The sequence below is a fragment of the Myotis lucifugus genome, unplaced genomic scaffold, assembly GCF_000147115.1.
Source record: "Myotis lucifugus unplaced genomic scaffold, Myoluc2.0 scaffold_133, whole genome shotgun sequence".
NCBI lineage: Eukaryota > Metazoa > Chordata > Mammalia > Chiroptera > Vespertilionidae > Myotis > Myotis lucifugus.
The window spans coordinates 2,265,780-2,288,304 of NW_005871181.1; the positions used below are offsets into that span (position 1 = coordinate 2,265,780).

The 22,525-nt window shown below is 42.2% G+C and overlaps 1 protein-coding gene across 1 annotated transcript in view; it reads left to right on the top strand.

Moving 5' to 3' along the window:
• USH2A (usherin) overlaps positions 1 to 22,525 on the top strand; it is a 295,540-nt gene that overhangs the window by 241,634 nt on the left and 31,381 nt on the right. Inside the window, exons 38-39 of the mRNA XM_006094330.1 lie at positions 16,176 to 16,326; positions 17,421 to 17,563. Coding sequence (XP_006094392.1) covers positions 16,176 to 16,326; positions 17,421 to 17,563 — 294 coding nt within the window. The remainder of the gene's footprint in view (positions 1 to 16,175; positions 16,327 to 17,420; positions 17,564 to 22,525) is intronic.

Consider the following 22,525-nt stretch of genomic DNA (forward strand, 5'->3'; position numbering starts at 1 on the left):
TAGCCTGGAAAACCTCCTTTACTCCCTGGGTCTGGCCAGATCCTACTCACTTGGTTAGGTGTCAACTTAGAAATTGGTCCATCAGAAAGTCATCTTTCACTAAGCGAGGCAGGGATGGGGCCAGTCTGTGTCCCGCGGTCGAATCACATGTTATTGAGGTACCTGTCTGGCCAGTCACAGGTCACAAGATCCTACACAACAGGATCTTATCTGCATGTTTATCTTCAGCACCTAGACCAACCCTGACACATGGTAGGTGTATGACGAACAGTTGGTGAGAGAATGAATAAATAAATCAGTTGCGAGAGCTTAATTACCAGATTTAGATGGAAGAGTGTCATTGGTCAGGCCTGCCCAGGCCTCATGGTCTCCCTGAGCGACCTTATATTTATCAAGCTGTGGAAAACATGGCCAGCTCAGCACACTGTCGTCCAGTGTAGGAAGGCTTAGCCATCAGATGCTAGGGGACCAGGCTGTCAGGAGGGCAGGCTTATGGAAGGTAAGAATACTCTCAAATTGCATCAGCTCCTTACGCTAGGAAGCCTTCCCTATAGTGGTTACTTCTCTTAACACTAGCATAGGATGAAACAGGATGAACAGACCTTGGTTTGTATAGAAATTTAGAAAAGGAGAGAGAAAGGGACATGGTAGGAAACATTTTATGCTTTTTATCATCAGCCAGTTGTTGGTTATGAAACATACTTGATAATAGCTTTCTGTATTTTTCTAATGAGAAGAAATATAATTAGTGTACTATTTCTCATATACCAGTGATACCTCAATAAAGCCAGGCTTAAAAAACAAACAAACTAAAGTTCAACAGTATCTAATGTCACAGCCTACTTGACTCTATCAGATCTTCCTGTTTTACTTTGGACCCCCCCCCCTTCCGAGATAGAGAGAGAGAGAGAGACACACACACACACACATGATTAAACAGTCTGATAATCATGGGTTATTTTGAAGATGGGAATGAAGGCAAGTGAAATCATGAAACCAGTAGCTCAGCACACATATAGTGACACATCACAAATAGCACACATTGTTTATTTTTAAAAATTCATTTGAAATATGTTTTGGGACGCTGGAGGAGATGTTTTCTTTCCCCATGTCTGTGTATTCAGGTTTTGGTATTTCTACAATAGCTATATTTTTAGGTTGTTTGTAATAATATAATGTTCCTAGTTAGCACTAAGATCCTCTTAAAAATGAAGAATATACTGAAACTGAGCTCTTGAATAGCATTATGGCGCGGGTTCAAGAGTTCTAGGAAAAGAATTTTAAAAAAATAAAAACGGAATCCAAATGTTAATCCATAAATATGAAACTTTCCTGTGACCTTTACCCCCTCAAGGTCCGAAGTTACTAATGGGGTTAGGATTTCAACTCTTAATGGGGGCTCTCGGTGCATTAGTGTTTTGCATGCATGGAATTCAGCATTCGGTTTAATAAGTGGTTGACATTGGTGATGTCCCTTAATTTGCTTAAATCTAATTGGCTCTTTTATCAGTCAAACCTGTATGGATTGGGGATTGATCAGAAAGCATCAGCCATGACTCTGCATGTAGTTAAACGATGGAGCCACCAGTTAAAGCCCCCGTTGCATGATAATAAGCAAAGGTAGAGCAAATAAGCTTAGGGGAGGAAGGCAAGGAGGCTTCCAAGTTTTGCAGGATCTTCAAGTTCAGAGCAAAGGCATTATCGAGTGTATAAATTTTAAATACACTGCGTGTTGCCTCCAGACTTAAACCTTTTTTTTTCCCGATGAACTGAAATGTTGTCTGAAACTGTCTTTGTTACATCAAAGAACTACTCAGAGAGCTAAGAGAGACAGAAGAAGCATAAAAGGGCATAGTTTAAAATGATTAGTGACAAATTCCATACTGATGAGCGGGAAACAGATTTTTTATGAAAGTTTTCTGTTTTTCCAAGAGGAATACTCGGATCCTCTGTGTCTTTTTCCCACCTGCTCTGTAGTAACGGACAGCAACTCAGAGCCACCTTAGTTGGTGAACTTCATCCAGTTTTCTGTGACAGGAAATAATTTTGCACTTACAGCTTCAAACGGAGGAGAATTATTAAAATCTATAAACTTCATGAAAATACTAAGCTTCAGGAATGTTTCTTTTACAAGCACGTGTTATTAGAAGCTACAAAACGGGGGCAGGCAAAAGGTTGTGAGTGGTTTGTCTTGGAATTTGCTTTAGTTCGTCTCTCCTTGACCTCCCTTGCCAGCTAAAATACCCATGAACAGTAGTAAAGTTCATTTGTTGTTGTTTTTATTTTATTTGTTAAATTTATTTGGGTGACATTGGTCAACATGAACATATATGTTTCAGGTGTGGGTTTCTATGTTACAAGATCTGTATGTTACACCATGTGCCCACCAGCCAAAGTCAGAACTTCTCCTGACGCTTTATATTAGGGCCCCCTTCCCCCCTTCACCCCCTTCCCCCTGGCAAGCACCACTCTGCTGCTTGTGTTCATGAGTTTCAGTTTTATATCCCACATACGAGTGAAATCATATGTTTCTTAACTTGTTCTGTCTGACTTATTTCACTTCGCATAATGTTCTTGAGGCCCATCCATGTTGTTGCCAATGGTGCTATTTCATCCTTTCTCATGGCTGAGTAGTATTCCATTCTGTATATGCACCACATCCTCTTTACCCAGTCCTCTATCGAGGGGCACTTTGGTTGTTTCCATGTCTTGGCCATCGAGAATAATGCTGCAGCGAACATAGGGGTGCATATATCTTTGCAAATACATGATTTCGAGTTTTCTGGGTCTATACCCTGGAGAAGGGTTGCTGGGTTATATGGTGGACTGGTATAACCACTATGGAAAGCAGTCTGGTGATTCCACAAGAATTTAAGAAGAGTGAAATCCATTTGGAATTAATACTTAGGCACATTGTAAATGCGTAGACTTGGGGGTTCTACAAACCTAGTTTGGTCCCACTGCTTTCCCTCACTGGCTGAGTGATTATGGCAAATGCACAAAAATATGTGAACCTCAGTTTGTTCCTCCATAAAATCAGTTTGATGAAATTCCTAGTGATCCAGGATTAAGTAGTAGAGTGCATGTGATGTGCTGAGCTGTCTTGATCAACATTTGGAGCTTACTATTTTCTTTGTTCTATTTTGTTCTGAGACTCTTTTTTGGCCTCTTGTGACATTGTGATTTATAATAATAAATCCATCTGTGATCCTCATCCCCGTTTCTGACACAGAGCTCCTTGGATTTTCTAAGTGATGAGAGCTAGCCTGGCTTTTAGGTTAACCAGGGGTCCTGGTCTCAGTGGAATCAACCAGATGATGAGAAGGATAGAAATTTAATCTCGCCTCTGTGACCTCTGGGAGGGGAAAGGAACTTGAGATCAAGTTCAGTCCCTAGTGACCAATGATCTACTCAGTCGGGCCCATGTACGGAGCATAAGCCCATTCTCAGACTTAAGAGAAGGGAACTGTGGTAGCTCATGGACCAGCCATAGGGAGAACAGCACCATTTTACAGCAGGATCCTGAAGAGAGTTGGGAGCAATCAGAAGTTCAAAAAGCAGGGACAGACCTAAAGACAAAAAAAAACAAAACACAACAACATGAGAATTACAAATGCAAACTCCATTTTATCGCATACTTTCCTCAGTCACTGAGAGCTATGCATTATTTCTATGCCTTTTAAAATGTCAAGATGCTACTTTTTTATGAAATTAAGAGTTCTAGAAACCAGAGAAGTATAGATCCCGCCACCGTGTTTTCCGCTTGTCAGCTGCTGGGAAGCCACTTTGATTTATTTGTAAGATATAAGTTGCGCCACCATGCACAGGGGGCCGCGGAGTATCTTAAAAATGAAAATAATGCAAAGTAATGGAAATGACAAAAAACAAGCTGTAGGTTAGAGATTGAAATAGGCACACTATAGGCTGAGATGGTGTCCCGTACTCAGAGCGTAGAAGGGAAGGTGAGCTTAACTGCCTTGTAATGAAAAACCACAATTAAGACACAGGACTGTGAGGAATAGGATTCCTTGAAACGTTCCAGCACATAAACAGATGGTTTGCCTTCGCCTTCAGTGTATTAAATGCTCCACAATTTATATTGCATTCCAGTTCCTATGCATCTGTAGGACAGTTGTGCATAATGTTTTACTTCTGTGAATGTCTCCCAAATGTGTTATTTTCCCCCTGGAATAATCAACCTGCTTGAAGTAGGAAGGTAGATGAATTCCATGAATAAACCCTTTTCAATCCTTAATAACCGAATGCACTTTTGAAAACACACACCAGGCCATTTAGCGTAACCTGTGCTTTTCTCCCCAAGTATGTCATAAGAATAGAACCAAAGTGTGTATAACTGTCTTCAACATGCGCTCAGAGCCTTTTAAGAAAAATCTTGCCTTTACTTTTTTAGAATTGATCATTTACCCTGCTGTGTGTGTGTGTGTGTAAAAATTATACGACGTGAGCCAAAGACAGATAAATTTCTATTTTATAATTTCTTCACTGTCTTGACAATGAACTTCCCACTTATAAAAACAACACTTTAGAGAGGAAGTGACTTCTGAGAGGATGGAGGGAACTTTGAAGTGTGCTTACCGGGAATGCAACAAGCCTCCAGCAAAGGGCTGTGCGCTTCCACATTTGCATCCTCTCCTGTGGTTTCTATAGAAATAGAACCCCTTACCCCCCCCCAACACATATACATAGTTAACCACCATCTCTAGTGTAGCCTGGGGCAGGAGAGGGAGACCTCCCCAATATTTTTTTTTCAAAATCACATTATTTCAACTTTATCAGGGGAGAGGGCTGCAGAGTATTATTCCTTTACATTCCATTGATATTTTAAAAATCCTATTTTTAAAGAGAATAAGAACAGTCCCCCTTTCTCTTTTTTTATCTTAGAATAAAGGTTTATCTATAACTTTAAGGTTTAAAAAAAAAGCGTGTCTGTCTGACTGGCTCGGCAGTTTGAAAGCAACTTGAAGTTTTATTTGAATTCTTCCGGTGCCCTAAAGAAATTTTTGCTTTATTTTTTAAAAATAAAATCTTATTCTTTTCTTTGTCCTTTATTATCCTAGACAGACTCGATGCCAGACTTGCAGAAATTTCTGTGAGCATTTTCCTGTCTGTATAAAGTTTTATGAAAGTGAGATAAATTCTTAATACATCTTGGGTACTTAAAGTCCCTATTTTAAAACTCTTTTCATTAGGAGCTTGGAGGAAATTCTTATACCTCTCTAAAGAGGTATAGATCACCCAGAGTCTACAGGTTCTAAAGACCTAGAAAACTTAATGAAGAACAGTAGATTGTTCAACTGTGTGTGTGTGTGCGCATGCGCACGCGTGTAAAATTATTCTGGAGTTCCATCCTCAATCTACTGAACCAGAGGGCGGGGCCGAGTGACCTGTAATTTATTAGGTGTACCCAAGTTTGCAAAGCACTCAACTAGGTCATCTTTATTTATTTTTAAATTGATTTCAGAGAGGAAAGGAGAGGGAGAGAGAGAGAGAAACACCAATGATGAGAGAGAATCATGGATCAGCTGCCTCCTGCACGCCCTATACTGGGGATCGAGTCCACAACCCAAGCATATGCCCTGACCAGGAATCAAACCAGTGACGCTCAACCACTGAGCCACACCCGACTGGGTTAAATACCTTCAGAGAAAAATGATTGTTGATCCTGTCTATGACTCTGTGCCCCACTTAGAGTTGAGAGGAGGGATTACTGAGGGAAAGCAGGTGAGACTGGACCCCGCACGCCACTTGTCTTTGAATCTAGAAGCTCCCGATCCAGGGACAGAGTCCTTGCCAACGTAAGAGAAGCCAGCAGGTCCTCACAGTCTCCCTGGATGGACAGCGGGTGACACCCTGGCTCACCAGTTGCAGGTGGTGGGTCCTACCTGTGGCACCAGGAAGCAACAGGCCGGATGTTTTGTGCGCCGAGGAACACTGGCCAGCCTGCTGTGCAGACGCTGTCGCTAAATTTCCCCTGCCCTTCGATTCCTGGAACATCTGTCATGGGGGACTCCACGTAACTAAGACCCGAGTCTCCTTCCTCTGGGAGTTTCTGTAATGAGCGTCTTGTGGCTGCACTTGCTCTGAGGGGGTTTGAAATGTGTCTCCTCAAGTGAGTTGTATCTCTATTCTGGATCCCACGGTTTGCTGGCTATTTGACCTTACACTTAAGATTTTTCTCTCTAGGAATTTACAAATGCAGCTCCACAGAGTGGGCTGACAGTGTTCCATTGCCTGGAGAACAATTAAGATCATGCAAATTTTTCTTTGATAACAGTACAGGCGCCCCACGTTTTATTTCGGGTCGGGCTCCAGACCATCGCAATAGACTGGATGTCGCAATAAAGTGAGTCATCCTATTTTTCCCTGGTGGAGGGTCTTGCCTTCGGTTTGTAAAAAACACAATATCTGTGAAACACAGTCAGACGAGGTCTGCCTGTCACCTCTTTGAGGCAGTGATTATACAGTTAGCACGGCCGAGGCTCAGGGACTGTTGAGAATACACTAACTCATTTAATCGGCACAGACTCTGTGCGGAAAGTGCTGTTGTTATCGCTCTTTACACAGAGGGAGCGGAGGGAAAGAGGTCGGTGTGCCGCTAGCTGGTTAGTTCATGCAGCAGCCAGTGGCAGAAACCACATTCCAGCCTGGCGACTGGCTTCGGAAGCCGGTTTCTGAGCCACTGCGCGCAACGTTTATTTGAAGCCTCATCCACTGACCACTCACATCCTGTCTCAGCAAAGGCGACACAGGTGAGTCTGTCTCACTCGTCAAGAGGGTCTGAAGATGTTGCCCGACACTGCAGTTGTGTCAGGATACAGTCTTGAGAGTACTGCTTGCTTGAACCATCAGGTGTCCAAAACTTGTCGCCAATGACCTAGAGAGCTGTCCTCCATTCGATACAAGACCCATGCATTCGAAGTGTAAAATCTACCGAGTGTCTGTCAGACTTTCTGAATTCCAACTTGACCACCACCTGAGGCGTTGCCGTTCATTGTCATTTGTGATTGCATGACCCCCGGAAAGCACCTCCTCTCCAGCCCCCGTTTGCTCATCTGCAAAAGGGATTTCATCATCACATACCCATCCTCAACGGGGTGGGTGAGGGATATGGAATGGGCCTGCACTGAGGTCGGCTGATACGTCAGTAGAGGCTCGACGGTTTGTTTAAAGAATGGAAAGCATGACATGTAATGAGCGCAACTTATACCTCTACCATCACAATTTAGGCCGAAACTTAAACCAACCCCCACGCATCTGAATTTTTCTTCTCCTCCAGGATTCTAACAACTACCTCTAAAGCAAAATGTAAGGAAACAGCAGGCTGGTGGTGGTGTGTTAAATTATAAGTGAGGACTAATTGGGGATCACAGCTGCTGTTTGGGGGCTCTCACTCGCCTGGTAGGCAACACATCCGCTGTCTCCCTGTCTCCTGTATGTGTACTCTCTGTCCTGGAAACCCCTTCCCACCGTTTCTGAAGCTTGATGTTTAATTTAACACAAACGTCTTTGAGAAGCACCACAGGGGGTTGTTCCTGGTCGCTCTGGCATCGCGGAAATTGAAATGTACATGTTTTTTCTCATTTATCAAAGACAGGCAAGAATCTAAACTGACATTTCATATCAAATGAATTATGAACTGTGTACTTTGTACCTAAGGGAACAACAAGTAAATTAGAGTTTGGGATTAAAAAGAGAGAGAGACAGAGAGAGAGAGAGACAGAGAGAAATAGGTTTTACTAAAACATAGAGGAATTTCTGTTACTGTGCCTGATGGTGAGAAGGCCAAACACAGTCTTATCACAGAACTCTAGTGAGTGGAAGCTGGCCACGCAGAAACCTGTAAGATTTAAATATATTGAGACAATTTCTTAGAAAGGATTAGACCTGGATTTTTCTCACATAGCCAGGCTTTATGAGCAGCGAAACCTTGATAATCTGAAGTTAACTTCTACTACCATTTTTGTCAATCCTCCCTTTCTCAGGAAAAGAAATAATATTTTCAAATTCTTCCTGACACACTATGAGATTAGAAGTTGCTTGAGGGGAAAAAAATAGTATTCAGGATAAAAATGATATGCATGAATGTGCCATATTCTCTATGTCTTCTGTTTATCTGTAACTCCTACACATACATACACAGTCAGGCTCACACATAAGCCAGTGAAATTCTAGTGATTTTTCTAAAATCAGATCGGCTTCATATAGCTTCGTAGGAGGAGTTTAATTTCTCCTCCTATTAGCGCTGTGACCTTGAACAAATTACCAAGTTACACAATCAGACTTTGCCTCATTTGGGGGGTGGGGCAAGAAAGAGGGACTGCCTTATAAGATTGACACAGAGAGTTAAGCCTGATACATGCATGCAAAGAGTAGAATGCATTGCTGGATGCATAGGAATTGTGTACTACATTCCAAATCATATCCTTCCACTAGATGTGAGAAGATTGGGTAGCAACCAATTATCCCCCCACTTTTTAACAGCCACCGGTTCCTTAAGCATTGAGAGCATCTGAATTAAACTTTTAAGGTGAAGGAAGATTCTATGCAATATACCAATAATCATTTCTGAAATCAATTGAAGATTCTTAGAAAGTGGGGATGACCCAAGCAAAGCTATGTTTCAATTTCCATGCTATTTTTCAAAAGTAGGTGTTCTAATTTGTGCTGCATATAAATTGTAGAAGGGGTATTAATATTAACACATTTGTTTCCTGCTTCTGAATTCCCCCAGGTTCATCAACCTAAAACTAGCACAATTCCTTGGTATTAATCATGCATACTTTCTGATACCAATGCTGTGAGGCCAAATTACTATAAACAAATATTCCGATTACACATTTTCTTCACATAAACTCAATTGCATAGTTATTCATTATTATTGTGGTCAAATGAGTATCATTTTTTAAAATTCTCAACTTCTGATTCTAACTCTACTACTCCTGAGCTGAAATCAGTTCTTAGCAGTCATTCAGCATCTTTGATTGTGCTAATGACTACTGTTTATTCTCTCTAATAGAGAATGTGAAATTAATGGCGTGTTGAGGTAAGGAATGCCCCATATATAATCTGAGTGTTTTAGGGCTCCATCTCTTTGTTATTAGTTGAGTAATGAATCAACTTGAAGATTAGATCCAGTCCCACTGCTAAGGTGACTTTTACAACCAATCCCCTCTGAAGTTTCGTCCGTTGTTCAAAGATCACTTTATTGGTTCTATTCCAGAATAGTAAGTGCAGTGGCATCATAAGAAAGAGTCCAATTCTCAAATACAGTAGTTTATCGTCTTAACTACTTTTTAAAAAAAAACTATTGTTCTTGTTAGACACATTCTGAGAGGGAAGACAGTGCACTCGCGCTAAAGAGAGTGGCTTTGACCTGTCTTGAATTTACTCATTTTAAAATCGTGTATTAACCTTGCCATGCATATCTATTTTTAATTTTACAAAGGTGAAATTCTTCAGAGAGTTATTTTAAATGAAGTGAATGAACAATATTTTAACTGAAAACGGCGTAGACTTAATCCACTAATATGTTGGTTGTGTATTTTTTAAATTATTTTTCCAATTGAAGATACATTCTTCCACAAAGGCCTCAAGTAATCAGATTCTACAGGAAAAAGGAATTTAATCTGTGCTGCCTAGAAACTCATTTGGATGAATATGATGGTATTCAAAATAATAGGAATAATAAGAAATTCTCTTAGGAATACTAAGAGGAATTCAAATGTCAAGAGCTAAGGCTTAAATGGAGTGTCTAAATCGAGGAAATCTGTAAGGAAAAAGAATGAAATTTGATTGGTGGTTTGAGGCTTAACCCAAAAAAAAATTCTTCTAGGCGTTCTGACCACCAACCTCAGAGCCTCTAATTAGTCTGACAAAGTGACAGTTCGGTGTTCTAGTTAAACAAACTAATGTACCTGATGAAATTCAAAATTCCCATTGTTCTCTGAGCACCAGGAGCTGCACATTCACAGCTCTGAGGTATTTGGAAATTAACAGGGGGCGATGTCAGTCTGTCTGATGTTTCCAGCTTAACAAAGTCACTGAAACTGTCCTGCAGAGCAATTGTAAGCAACTCTTTCATCTTAAACCACAAAGGGAGGTGGAGGTGGAGAGATGTTGCCTTGGTCACGTGGATGCTAATGTGCAGTGGGATCTTCCATTTCTCAAAGTGGTCAAGAGCAATTCGTATTCCGTGGCGTCTCTCAATGCCGGTGCCCTTGGCCAACCTCTGACACCTCCTGCAATAGTCCTCCTATTATACACCGTAGCTGGGGACACCCCGGCTGCTCTTCTGTTCTAATTAGGGCTTTCTTAGTGAACACGGGACCATTTTTCATCCCATGAAGAACAATCACTAGAGCCGGGTGAGATCTGCCAGTTGGGTTTCAGAGGACATTTGACAGGTATTTGCACCAATTTTGATTGACGCAGCCTCACACCAGTCCAACATTGGTGAAATTTGGGTTTTCCTCAGAAATGTGGACCCAAAAGGAATCAGTGAAAGACCCAAGATACAGGTTTTGTTCAAGAATATTTTATTTCGTCACTGAATTGAGTAACAAAAAAATGGGTTTTTTTAAACAATTTTCATTTTAAGCACACCCTTCCTAAGCAGAACTTTTCTCCTAAATACCCCTCTAAGTGGTGACAACCTTGAAGAAATCTCATCTTTTCTTTAGCTTGAGTCCATAAAGCCTGTTGCCTCTATCTCCTCCGTCATCACTCTCAAGCCCTTTTATTAGAAACTAGAGGCCTAGTGCACGAATTCATGCACCAATGGGGTCCCTCGGCCTGGCCTGTGGGATTGGGCTGAAACCGGTTTTCTGACATCCCCCAAGGGGTCCCGGATTGTGAGAGGGCACAGGCCAGGCTGAGGGACCCCACCAGTACATGATCAGGGCTGGGGAGGGATGTGGGAGGTTGGCCAGCTGGGGAGGGACTATGGAAGGGCTCAAGGGCATGTCTGGCCCATCTTGCTCAGTCCCGATCAGCCGGACCCCAGCAGCAAGCTAACCTACTGGTTGGAGCATCTGCCCCCTGGTCAGTGCACATCATAGCAAGCAGTTGAGCGGCCTTAACAAATCATTAGCTTGATTGGTTGAATGGATGACCAGACACTTAGCATATTAGGCTTTTATTATATAGGATACTTTTAATTTGCTAACAGAGTGTAGATCTTAATGGCTGCCTCATTAGATTTTATGGTATGTATTTAGATTATATATACTTGTCATATTATGTTATATAACATAATTATATAGTACTATATCTAATGACATATAGTTACATTATTATCTATTATATGTATATAGCTACATAAATGCATGTAGACAAAGGCTCATTTTGATGGGGATACTGAGTAATGGATCATTCATACCGTAACAATGGGAGTATACGTAAATGCAACTTTCTGGAACGCACTTTGTCAAATTATATCTGAAATGGCAGCAACATTCATTCCTATTGACCCCATGATTCTAGAAAGCACACCAAAGATGCATTGATTAGGATACTCAGGATCCTTAGTATTATTTATAATACCGAAAACAATATTGTGCTGTATCCAACAGAAGCCTTTGTTAAGTGAATATTCTTAGTCTACAAGGAGACAGCAACCCTGCTTTGACGAAGAAATAAGACCAGGAAAGTACTATTTAGGAATATGACTTGGACAGAAAATAAATACAGCCTTTACTACAACTAATGTATTTCATGGTATCAGTGATTTGCTTTTCCATTTATTTAATATATTTAATGTTTATTTTCTATTATAAATCACCTCCCATAGCATGCTGTTCTGGTATAGAACTAGGGCCACTGTCTCTGAATTTCATCAATCCCAGTTTAAATTCCCACTCTGCCAGCAGCCCAGTTTTGTGATTTGAGATAAAACACGTCACCTCTCTGAGCCTCAGATTCGTTATCTGTATTACAAAGAATTGACACTGCAATTCTGTAGTGTGATTCTGAGAATTAGGAATATTTATGTTAAGGAACCTGGCCCACAGCATACAGGTTCCAAGGATTAGCTATGGCGAGAGATTGTTTTGTGAACACGAAATCTGTTTTAGCCTACTTGTCACGATTTAATGCTGCTCTATTTGTACATCCTTGTGCTCAAGGTTGACTGTCCATTTGTTAGCACATCTGCATATTCCTCATAATTAATTTCTTTTTTAATGACATATGGTTTAGTGACTGGAAATGGAGTCTGGCCTTCTGTTTTCAATTTGTTTATGACTCAATGACTCAATATGTGTGTCTGAACTCTAATGTTCCATTCTGGAAACTGGAATTTAAAATCCTCACTCATATGTCGCTGTTTCAGAAAACAAGAGGAAAATGTGTGATCGGAGGGATTTGAGCACATGCCAGGCCATCCAGGCAGGATGGGTACAGATGAGAGGTCATGGCTTCTCCCGTGAGATGTGAGCAGGGAGACCTGAACGAGGATGCCAGCCAGCCATCTCTGAGGTGCGGGTAGTTAGGGCTGCGCTGGGGTCAGATTCCAAGTGAAGCCAGCGGGAAACTTCAGGGCTGCTCGGAATGAGCACACGCAGGTGGACACGTGTCCCAGGCCCTGGAATTAGGCTGAGGACCTGATTGCCCCAGATGAACTATGTCCCTGTGGCAGGGCCTCTGAAAGGCTGCTCCTCTGAAAGGCGGGGTCCAGAGTACATGCACATCTGAGTCCTGATTCCTGAAACCCTTGTAGCACTCACTGTATCTGTGTGTGTGTATGTGTGTGTGTGTGTGTGTGTGTGTGTGTGTAATATATATATATATTGATTTCAGAGAGGAGAAGGGAGAGAGAGAGAGAACACCAATGATGAGAGAGAATCATTGATTGGCTGCCGCCTGCATGCCCCACATTGGGAATCAAGACTGTAACCCGGGCATGTGCCCTGACCAGGAATGGAACCGTGACCTCCTGGTTCATGGGTTGACGCTCAACCACTGAGCCACGCCAGCTGGGCAGCACTCAACTTTTTTATGCTGTGTACACATTTGGCGTTATAGTTATTTGAGTCACGTCTTATCTCTATTAAATGTCAAGTAGATCGGCCCATCCCTTTTCTATCTGCCCTGCCCTTTTCCACCCACAACAAAGAGCCTTGTGCAGAATGGCATTCAGTGTCTTTTATTATAGGTTTACATTGAATACAAACTATGATGGGCTTCTTTGGTATCTTAAGGCAATATTTTATTCCAGTGGCTCGAAATGCACACACATACACACAAAACATACACCACAGTGGTAACAAGTTGGTGCTACGAGAATCCCACTGAATTTATTTTGTCCCCAAAACTTTACTCTTCCAGCCACTACAACCTTAGAAAGTCACTGGTCACATGAAAAAAAAAAGTCTTTTTTTTTGCTTCATAGACCTTCCCCCAGAATTCTGTATATCTGTATGGAGCAAAGGTTTGGGGCCTTCTGTTTGTTTGTTTTTGGGGGGGGAAGGGTTGTGGTTTTATTACCATTGTTTGGATAGGGAAGGATCCACCAGTATACATTTATCTAAAAGGTTAATAAAATCCTACATTTATAAGTTTAATAAAAGCATGCATTCAAAAGATTATACCACAAAAAAAAGATTATACCAGCTATACTAGTTCAATCTGTGATTTAATTTATTACTTAAAGCTTTGTATTCATTTTGCCTTCCAAAAAAAAAGGTTAAATTTGAAATTTTATGAAGAGCACCCTTCCTTTGAATTTATAGGTCGGGGTGGCTGTTTTTTTCCAGTCGCCGTGTAGAATGAGTATTTACTGGGCAAGATGTGTTGATTCAGGAGGTTGTCTGTGGAGTGCTTGCCCCGGGAGGGTCATATTAAACTTGAGAGAAGTGTTTTGAGCAACATAGCATCTTGGAGGCCATATATCAAGCTGATAGATACGCGGCTCTCCTGCTACGGAACCAGGGATGGAATTATGGCCGGCTCCCAGTTATTGCTTCGGGGCTAAGGGGCCTCTGAGGAATAGGTTTGGATAAAAGGGGTTAACCAAAGGGGAAAGGAAGGTTTCCAGGATTCAGCGTTACCGAAAGCACGCAGAATGAAGAGTGCTACGTAAATAATTGAGGATGATCACTCTGTTTGGAAATATTTTGCAATGTTATATAACCAGAGTGTGACCAATTGAATGGAGTACTTTTTTTGTTGTTGTTATCACTCAGAAGAGAACTCAAGATATTGTATCATTATTATTATTGTTTTTGTTGTTGTCATGATGGGGTCTCCTTCTGGACATTTCTCTATTTTCTGATAGCACGGTGATGTAGTTTTTAACACTTGAAGAGATTATTTTGGTGGGCATATTTATTACTCAAATGTCTCATGTTGATAATGTGTCAAAGCTGATTTTTGTTCTGATTTTTATTCTCCCGGCCACCTTCCTATTGTCATTGAGGTCTCTGCTCAAATGTTACCCAATGACAAGTTCTTCCCATGGCTTCCCTGTACAACTTGAACTGTTATAAAATAAGGAAAATCACAATTCTTTCCACTTTCCCTCCCCTTGCTCTGCTCTGCTTTCCTCCCGGGCACATGTCACGGTGCGGTGTGATCTCGTGCATCTGTGTGCGCATGGCCTGCTGCCTCCATTCCCAGGGACGCCCCGTCTCCTGCACCCAGTGCTGTTCCCCCTCCACACAGGAGATCGCTGCTTCATACAGAGGAGAGGCTCAATACCTGGTTATTGAATAAATTAGCAAATCATTGATGAACTCGAAACCCTGACAACGAATTGATGGGACGTGTAATCTAATTCTTCCCTTTTCATCTCCGGTCATTCATTAACCTCTCAGTTCACAGGCAGGTTATCCCGAGTTGGAGAGCACATAACACTCACACCACAGAAATGAATGTTATAAAAGAAGTTGAAAATGAACCCTGAAAGTTGTTTTTATTGTTTTGATCTCTTCTCCTTCACCAATGGCCCCTACTCATCTTGGACCATAAGGAGCTTATATTACAGTAAGAATATTTCTAAAAATTACATTGTAGCACTCTAAGGGAAGTTCAAATTAGTCTAATAAAATAACAATAGGAATAATCATGACTGATAAATTAAAAATTGCCAGATCAGAGGCAATGTAACTTTAGGTGCTTTATTTACATTATCTGTGATCTTTACGGCAATCCTGCAAAGGAAAAAAATCTGTCCCCATTTTAAAGATGAGAAACATACCTCAGAGTCATTAGGTGATTTTGCTAAAGCCACAGAAGTTTGTGTAGTTTGCTTCTGAGTTCCTGACGGGCTTTAGAACAGGCTTTGATATGATAGGTTCCTTCAAGTTATACCTGTTGGGGAAATAATTGAATAACCAGAGTCATTGTGTCAGCTTTGTAAGTAGAATAGGCTTTAGTTCTACTCTTTCCTGTTAGGCCTTCCAGAACTGTTTGAATAGGTTGCCCCGGTAGATTGTATCAAGCAGGTCCACTGAATTCAGGGAAGATTCACCAGAGATCCCACCCGCCTGTGAAAAGCAACATGCATGCCCCACCTTGCAGCATTTTGGAATAAGGACGGAGTCACGGTGAGAAGGGGCGGCGGACTGTGTAAAACCCAGGCGCATAGGGTTTCACTTTTACATTTTCATGGGTGAGAATCAAGGCTAGAGTGGGCTCATTGCAGCCATTCCTGCGTATTTATCATTGTAGGAAAACACACTTACAATAAACCTCCCTCAACACGAAAATGACAAGCCCGTGTGCTCATGAGCACTGTGATTAAAGCGGCGAACGGGCGACATGGGAGAAATAAAACCCTGGACTCCTTCCCTGGTCGATTGCTTGATGATTGAGCAAAAGTTACATTGAAAAGGCGCTTCAGCATTGGCTGCACTAGATTCCCTCGGTGTTTTCAATTAGACAAACAGAAGTCCAGGTGGGAATGTGCTGCGCATTCGTCTGCCTTGCCGTGTGCTCGGGGGCTGGCTTCTGGGAGTGAAATCCCAGTGCGATTGTGCTGAAGTGAACAATAGGGACCTACAGCGGCTCAGGGACGAAGATGTTAAACTAATTGGGCCATGGTTAACACGGCTGTGGATCCCGAGCCACAGTTCTTCCAGGATACGGGGCATTTCGGTCCGTCCAGCATATGTTCGCCGCGGTTTTCTCTGCTCTAATTCATCCATGTGTCCCCACAGCTCCAGATGGCATGCTGCCTCCCAGGCTTGCGGCCGCCGCTCCGACCAGTCTTCAGGTTGCCTGGTCTACACCAGCTCGGAACAACGCCCCCGGCTCAGCCCGCTACCAGCTCCAGATGAGGCCGGGCCCCTCCTCCCCTGCGTTGCTAGAGTGAGCATTCTGCCCCTTCCATCCTCCCAGCGGGCACTGGGGTGTGGTATAGCCATAGCTTCATCTTCGTTCCCATTTGTAAAATGAAATTTACTGGGGCAACATTGCTTAATAGCCTTAGATGAATTTCAGGTGTTTGAGCATAGGTCCGTTCTTATTTGTAACAAATAAAAACCACCTTTTGTTTTTATTTTTAATTGATTTTTAGAGAGAGGGGAAGGGAGAGGGATAGAGAGATAGAAACATTGAAGAGAGAGAAACATCATTGATCAGCTGCCTCCTGCATGCCCTCCACTGGGGATCGAGCCTGCAACCCGGGCATGTGCCCTGACGTGAAATCATACCGGTGACCTCTTGGTTCATGGGTTGACGCTCAAGTACTGAGCCACGCCAGCCAGACAGGCCACCTTTTAAAAGTTCATACAAACAAAACAACAAGCAATACCCTTGGGCAGTGATGGCGAACCTTTTGAGCTTGGCATGTCAGCATTTTGAAAAACCCTAACTTAACTCTGGTGCCGTGTCACATATAGAAATTTTTTGATATTTGCAACCATAGTAAAACAAAGACTTATATTTTTGATGTTTATTTCATATATTTAAATGCCATTTAACAAAGAAAAATCAACCAAAAAAATGAGTTCGCGTGTCACCTCTGACACGCGTGTCATAGGTTCGCCATCACTGCCCTAGGGGATAATGATTTGCTTTGTAAAAATACCTACTTTTCATGTGAAAATAAGATTTTACAAGAAGGTTTCTTCACACTTCATTTTTCATCAGCACATCTATTACATAAAGCAAGCATGCACTTGAACCCCCAAAATGCTGTCTGGTGAACTGTGGCTACAAAATTATAATACATATCCATCCTACAAGTTCCATGTGGCAAACATGCTTAATGCTAGCATTGACTGAGTGCTACTGTCATGTACAGCTCACATGAATGCAATATTATGAGCCCTCAGCCAAATGGCTACTCATTTTCAAAGAGGTAGCATGTGAGGACGGAAAAGTGCAATGCTTAACTGCATGTTGACCTTACCTGTTTATTTCTTTGAGTGTCTGAAACTCTCTAAAATGTGTCCCTATAGGTTATTTTCCAGTCCTTCGGCATCGTTAAGCCATGAAGTGAGGGACCTCCAGCCGCACACGGAGTACGCGTTCCGGGTGGTTGCCTCCAATGGATTTGGCAGTGCGCTCAGCCCTTGGATTCTGTTCATGACGACGGAGGACAGTAAGTGTTCTGCACGATACGCAGCCAAATGTCCTCTACACGGGGGAGTCTTGAATGTCTTTAGTTTTTCCTAAACTCATAAATAGTCCTCCTGTATTCTTTGGACATCTAGTGGCAGTAGTCTTCTGTAGGGCAAGGGTGGTTAAATGTTCCAGAAAGAAGGAAAATGCGTGCCTGGAGGGTTGGAGGGCTGGGCGTACAGACGTGGCCCCATTCCATCCTTCAGGGTACCTCGAGGTGCCCTGCGAGAGAAAGCTTGTCAGCTTGTCCTCTGTGACCAAATGTTGCAGGGCTCTCTGCTCTGGAGGGGTTCCTGCAGGTAGAAGACCTGAACTATGGGCCTGACGGTTTGAGGATGCTCAGAGCATCATGATACCTTTCCCTGGAAGTAGGTTTCCTTGTACTTCTATTTGCACTTGACAGACAGCCTTCTGAACCGAGAAGTAGAATCTACTCGCAGTGATTCTGCATCTAATACCTACAATAGATTGGGGTTGCCTTAGTCAACCCAGAAAGTTTGTAGTTTTTCATGGAAGAGCTATGTTTGCATTTATATGTTTTTACTAGGTTATATAAGAAATAAACTCATGGACATAATATTTAGTTTTATACAAACTACCTCTATAAAAGCATACCAGTGGAAGCATAATTTTGTGTAGAGAAGTTGTAAATTAATGCGAGCCACACAGAGTGAATGAGGACACTGGATCTTTGAGCATTGATGATATTTTTAGGGTTAATCTTGTCAATTCTTTTAATCCGGGGCTTCTTAGAAGATGTTGTTCTGTTGGCCAACTGCCATTCCAGCTCTATGTCCAGTGAGGACTGGAGTGACTTTCTCAAAACTAGATATTAGTCCAAAGGCATAGTGTTTGAAACAGTACCAGTTGTTTATTCAATAGAATATTTATTTCTACAGTAACCTTAATTACAGTATTGTAGTGAGGAGGTGACATCAGATGAGATAGAATCAGAACTATTTTCGTTCCTCAAAGCTTCCCTAATTTTACAAACATCAGTTATGAACAATAATATGTACTATTTCGTCCATTTCTCCCTGGGAGCAAGTTAGGTCCTTTACAGGGCACATCCCAAGTCCTTCTGGTCTTGAGGGGACCATTTAGCAAATTATCAGCACAGCGCAGTAAACACCGCCTAAGGCCCAGGAGGCATTAATGCGCCACTCAGCACACCTACTCCCCTTCAGGGGGACTTCCATACACTCCGGGGAAGCGGGCAGCCTGGTCACAAGCTCTCTACAGATTTATGGTCTAGAGAGCTCACACTTGAAATAGAGTTTTAAAGAAATAATTGTTAAAACAATTGAATAAAGAGATGACCTGAACATAATTATTCAACCCACTGCAGAGGTGATTCCCATAGAATGCCACACTGGAAAAGGGAAGAAATGGTCTCCATTCTCTGGCACTCATCATTTCTATTCCCATCTATGGATTACCTCGCTGGTGATGCTTAATTAATAGGGGGCATGATCTCCTATCCACAGGCAGGAAGTTCAGCAGGACAGGAAATGAGCACTAGCCGCCCAAGCAAATGCGAGGGTGCAAAGGGAAATTCTCGTGGACAGAGAAAAGGGCCGTGAGGAATTATTTAAAATATATTTTTATTGATTTCAGAGAGGAAGGGAGAGGGAGAGAGAGATAGAAACATTAATGATGAGAGAGAATCATTGATTGGCTGTCTCTTGCACGCCCCACACTGGGGATTGAGCCCGCAACCCGGGCATGTGCCCTGACCTGGAATGGAACTGTGACCTCCTGGTTCATAGGTCAACGCTCACTACTGAGCCCCCTCAGCCAGGTGATCTGAGGAATTTTTAATTAAACCTATTGGTGAGACATTGGTTAATAAAATTATGCAGGTTTCAAGTGTCCATCTCTATGATACATAATCTGTATATTACATTGTGTGCCCACCACCCAAAGTCAAATCATCTTCCATCACCATATATTTGACCCCCTTTACCTTTTACTAACCCCACTCCCCTTCCCTCTGGTAACCACCATACTGCTGTCTGTGAATTTCAGTTTTATGTCACACATATAAGTGAAATCATGTGGTTCTTAGCTTTTTCTGTCTGACTTAATTCGCTTAGCATAATAGTCTCAAGGACCATTCAAGGTGTCCCATATGGTAGTAGTTTATCTTTTCTCTTTATTTTATTTTAAATCTTTATTGCTGAGAGTATTTATCTTTTCTTATGGCTGAGTACTATTACGTAGTATATAGGTACCACATCTTTATCCAGTCATCTATCAGGGGACACTTTGGTTGTTTCCATGTCTTGGCCACCTTGAATAATGCTGCAGTGAGCATAGGGGTACATATGTCTTTGAGGACAAATGCTTTGGAAGGATGGATTGGTTAATGGAAAAGTCTATCTGCCTGGCCTTCAGGGCCTATAAGGCACCCTGCTCTTCCCAATGTGGAACCTCTCGTTCTTTGCAGACTGCACTCCTGCCTTCCTGAATTCTCCCATCAGCATACTTAATTTTCTATCCCAAACCTTTAAGGATGGGTCCAGAGCTATTTACTGAACTATATGCTCCAATTCTGGAAGAAAAAGCATTCTTACTAATGTATACTCTCTGGTCCTGATCTCAGGAGAAATGGAGAAAAATAGTTTCCCAATATTGGTTCTCCTACTCTCAGACGACCAAGTAATATCTTTTCCATTTTCACACTTACTGGTCTTCAGCAGTTCCTTTTATTAATCAACTAGAGGCCCAGTGAACAGTCAGGGCCAACCAGCCAGGGGGAGGGACCACAGGAGGTTGGCTGGCTGTGGGAGTGCACTGACCACCAGGCAGAAGCTCCTGCGTTGAGCATCTGCCCCCTGGTGGTCAGTGCATGTCATAGTGACTGGTCGACCAGTCATTTGGTCGACCTGTCATAACAGTTGCTTGGGCTTTTATATATATAGATGGCGCCTGTGTTACCAGCCTTTTCTTATTTCATCAGTTGCCAAGGAGCTGCATGTTCATTTTGGTGCAAAATCATGGTGCCCGTTCTTCCTCTTTGTTTTGGGATAAGCTGTTGAATCCTTTTCATCATCATCAGATTAATATTTCTTTATCTTTATTTTATTGGTCCTATTACATTTAAGTCTTTTATGATGAGCTGTCAGAAATCCTGTCGGCAGGTAGTTGGGGTATAAATAATAAATTGATAGATTTCATGATTAAAGGGATGAAGGACTCCATCACTCTCCACTTCTGCTAGCATATCAGTAGTGAATATCAAAAGGCCACATTAATAATTAGCATATAACATATTGCTCTGTGTAATTATGCATCCATATGTTTGCCACCTTGATTTTTAATTCATTGGGAAATTCTGGGAATATTTATTTGTGGAGTTGATATTACTGAAAAAGGGCTTTGAAACTGAGTGAGTTTTTAATGAAAATGGTAAAAAGTTGCTTCAGGCCAACAATGAGGACCTAACAGGGAAACTGAGCAGTTGCAGGTGACTAATAACAAGCGAGTCTAGAAGAGGTGAAAACCACGGAAAGTTAGACACACACAAAAGGTGTGAGTGGGTCCACCCGTTCATTCATACACACAATTACACACGTGCGCGTGTGCGCACACACACCCTTCCCAACATGCACACCTGAGTGTGAAAATAAGCAGACCCCTTCGTTAACAGCTTTGTCTAAGGCTGGGGTTGAACTTCTGAAGCCGTGGAGCAAAATCGTTTCCCATAAAAGACAATTTCATTTGCCAAAACGAAACTACTTTCTGTTATTGATGCTGTAATAATGAAATGGCCTGTACTCCGAGTCTGGATCTGGACAGAGAATGCCCCGTTCCCGGCCCCGGGAGGGAGTTCTCCGAACAGTCGCGCTCCGGGTACGGCCGTGTGGGTGTATTTCCGTCCCTGGCCGGCTGAGCTGTGTGGCTGTCATACTTCCCAGTGACAGCTGCATTGACAACATGTTACACCCCACATTGATTTTACAGTTAAGCGGCGGATGGTGATATATTGGGATTTTAAGAATTCAGCTGAGAGGCTGACTTTTGCCTTTTATCATTCCATTAAAATTTTATAACCATCTTTTTCATGTCATTTCACCCATGAATTCTTCCTTTAGAAAGTGATAGCTACCGCCGTGAGCATAACTTTGCCCGTGTTCAGAGCTTTTTATTGTATTAGCAAACTGCCCCAATTATAGTTATTACTCATGTTTTACATAATTGTGCTGACCCTTTCCACCACGCAGTAGCATGCCGGTTGATTTGTATATAGAATAAGACGATCCGGCCTATCCTTTTAAAGCACACACTTGAACCCGTGCCAGGAGTCGGGTTTTAACACTTGCCTGGCCAGAGGAGCTAATTAAGCTGCTTTCGGATCCCTCTCCTGAGTCACACAAGTTTAAGGGCCCTTCTTGCGACAGGAGCAGGGAGCCGACTCCTTGCGGAGAGCTAATAAAATGCACTGGCTTTTAAGGGGGGCGAAATCATGAAATTGACATGGAGCATCTTCTTTCCCAAGATAAGAGATCATCTTGAGGGAAAGCCTGTGTTCCGTGGGGGCCTGAAGTACAAGTTCATCTCATTATCATGGCTGTTTCACTCATAACATAGCGTCTTATCCGGGAGAAATGAAAAGCGTATTTCCATCAAAACACATCAAACCGCATCCTTGTTGTTTCTTCCCCTTGAAAAAGTCCCCAGTTTGAGAGGGCACATGTGAGAAATAATTATGCAAAACCCTGGTGAAGCCCTAATACAAAACATTCTGAGTTGTAAGTGTATGTTGCTATTTTTTTTAAAAAAAAAGGGTGGCATGGAGTTAGATATGAAAGCCTTGAATCCAGCGTTGATTTTATGAACCCCAATCTCAGAGGATGTAGTTTCTCAAAACAACACTGACATCTTACAAGATTCACGCTGATTTTTTGTTGGGAAATAGCCAAGTTTGGATGACACGTAC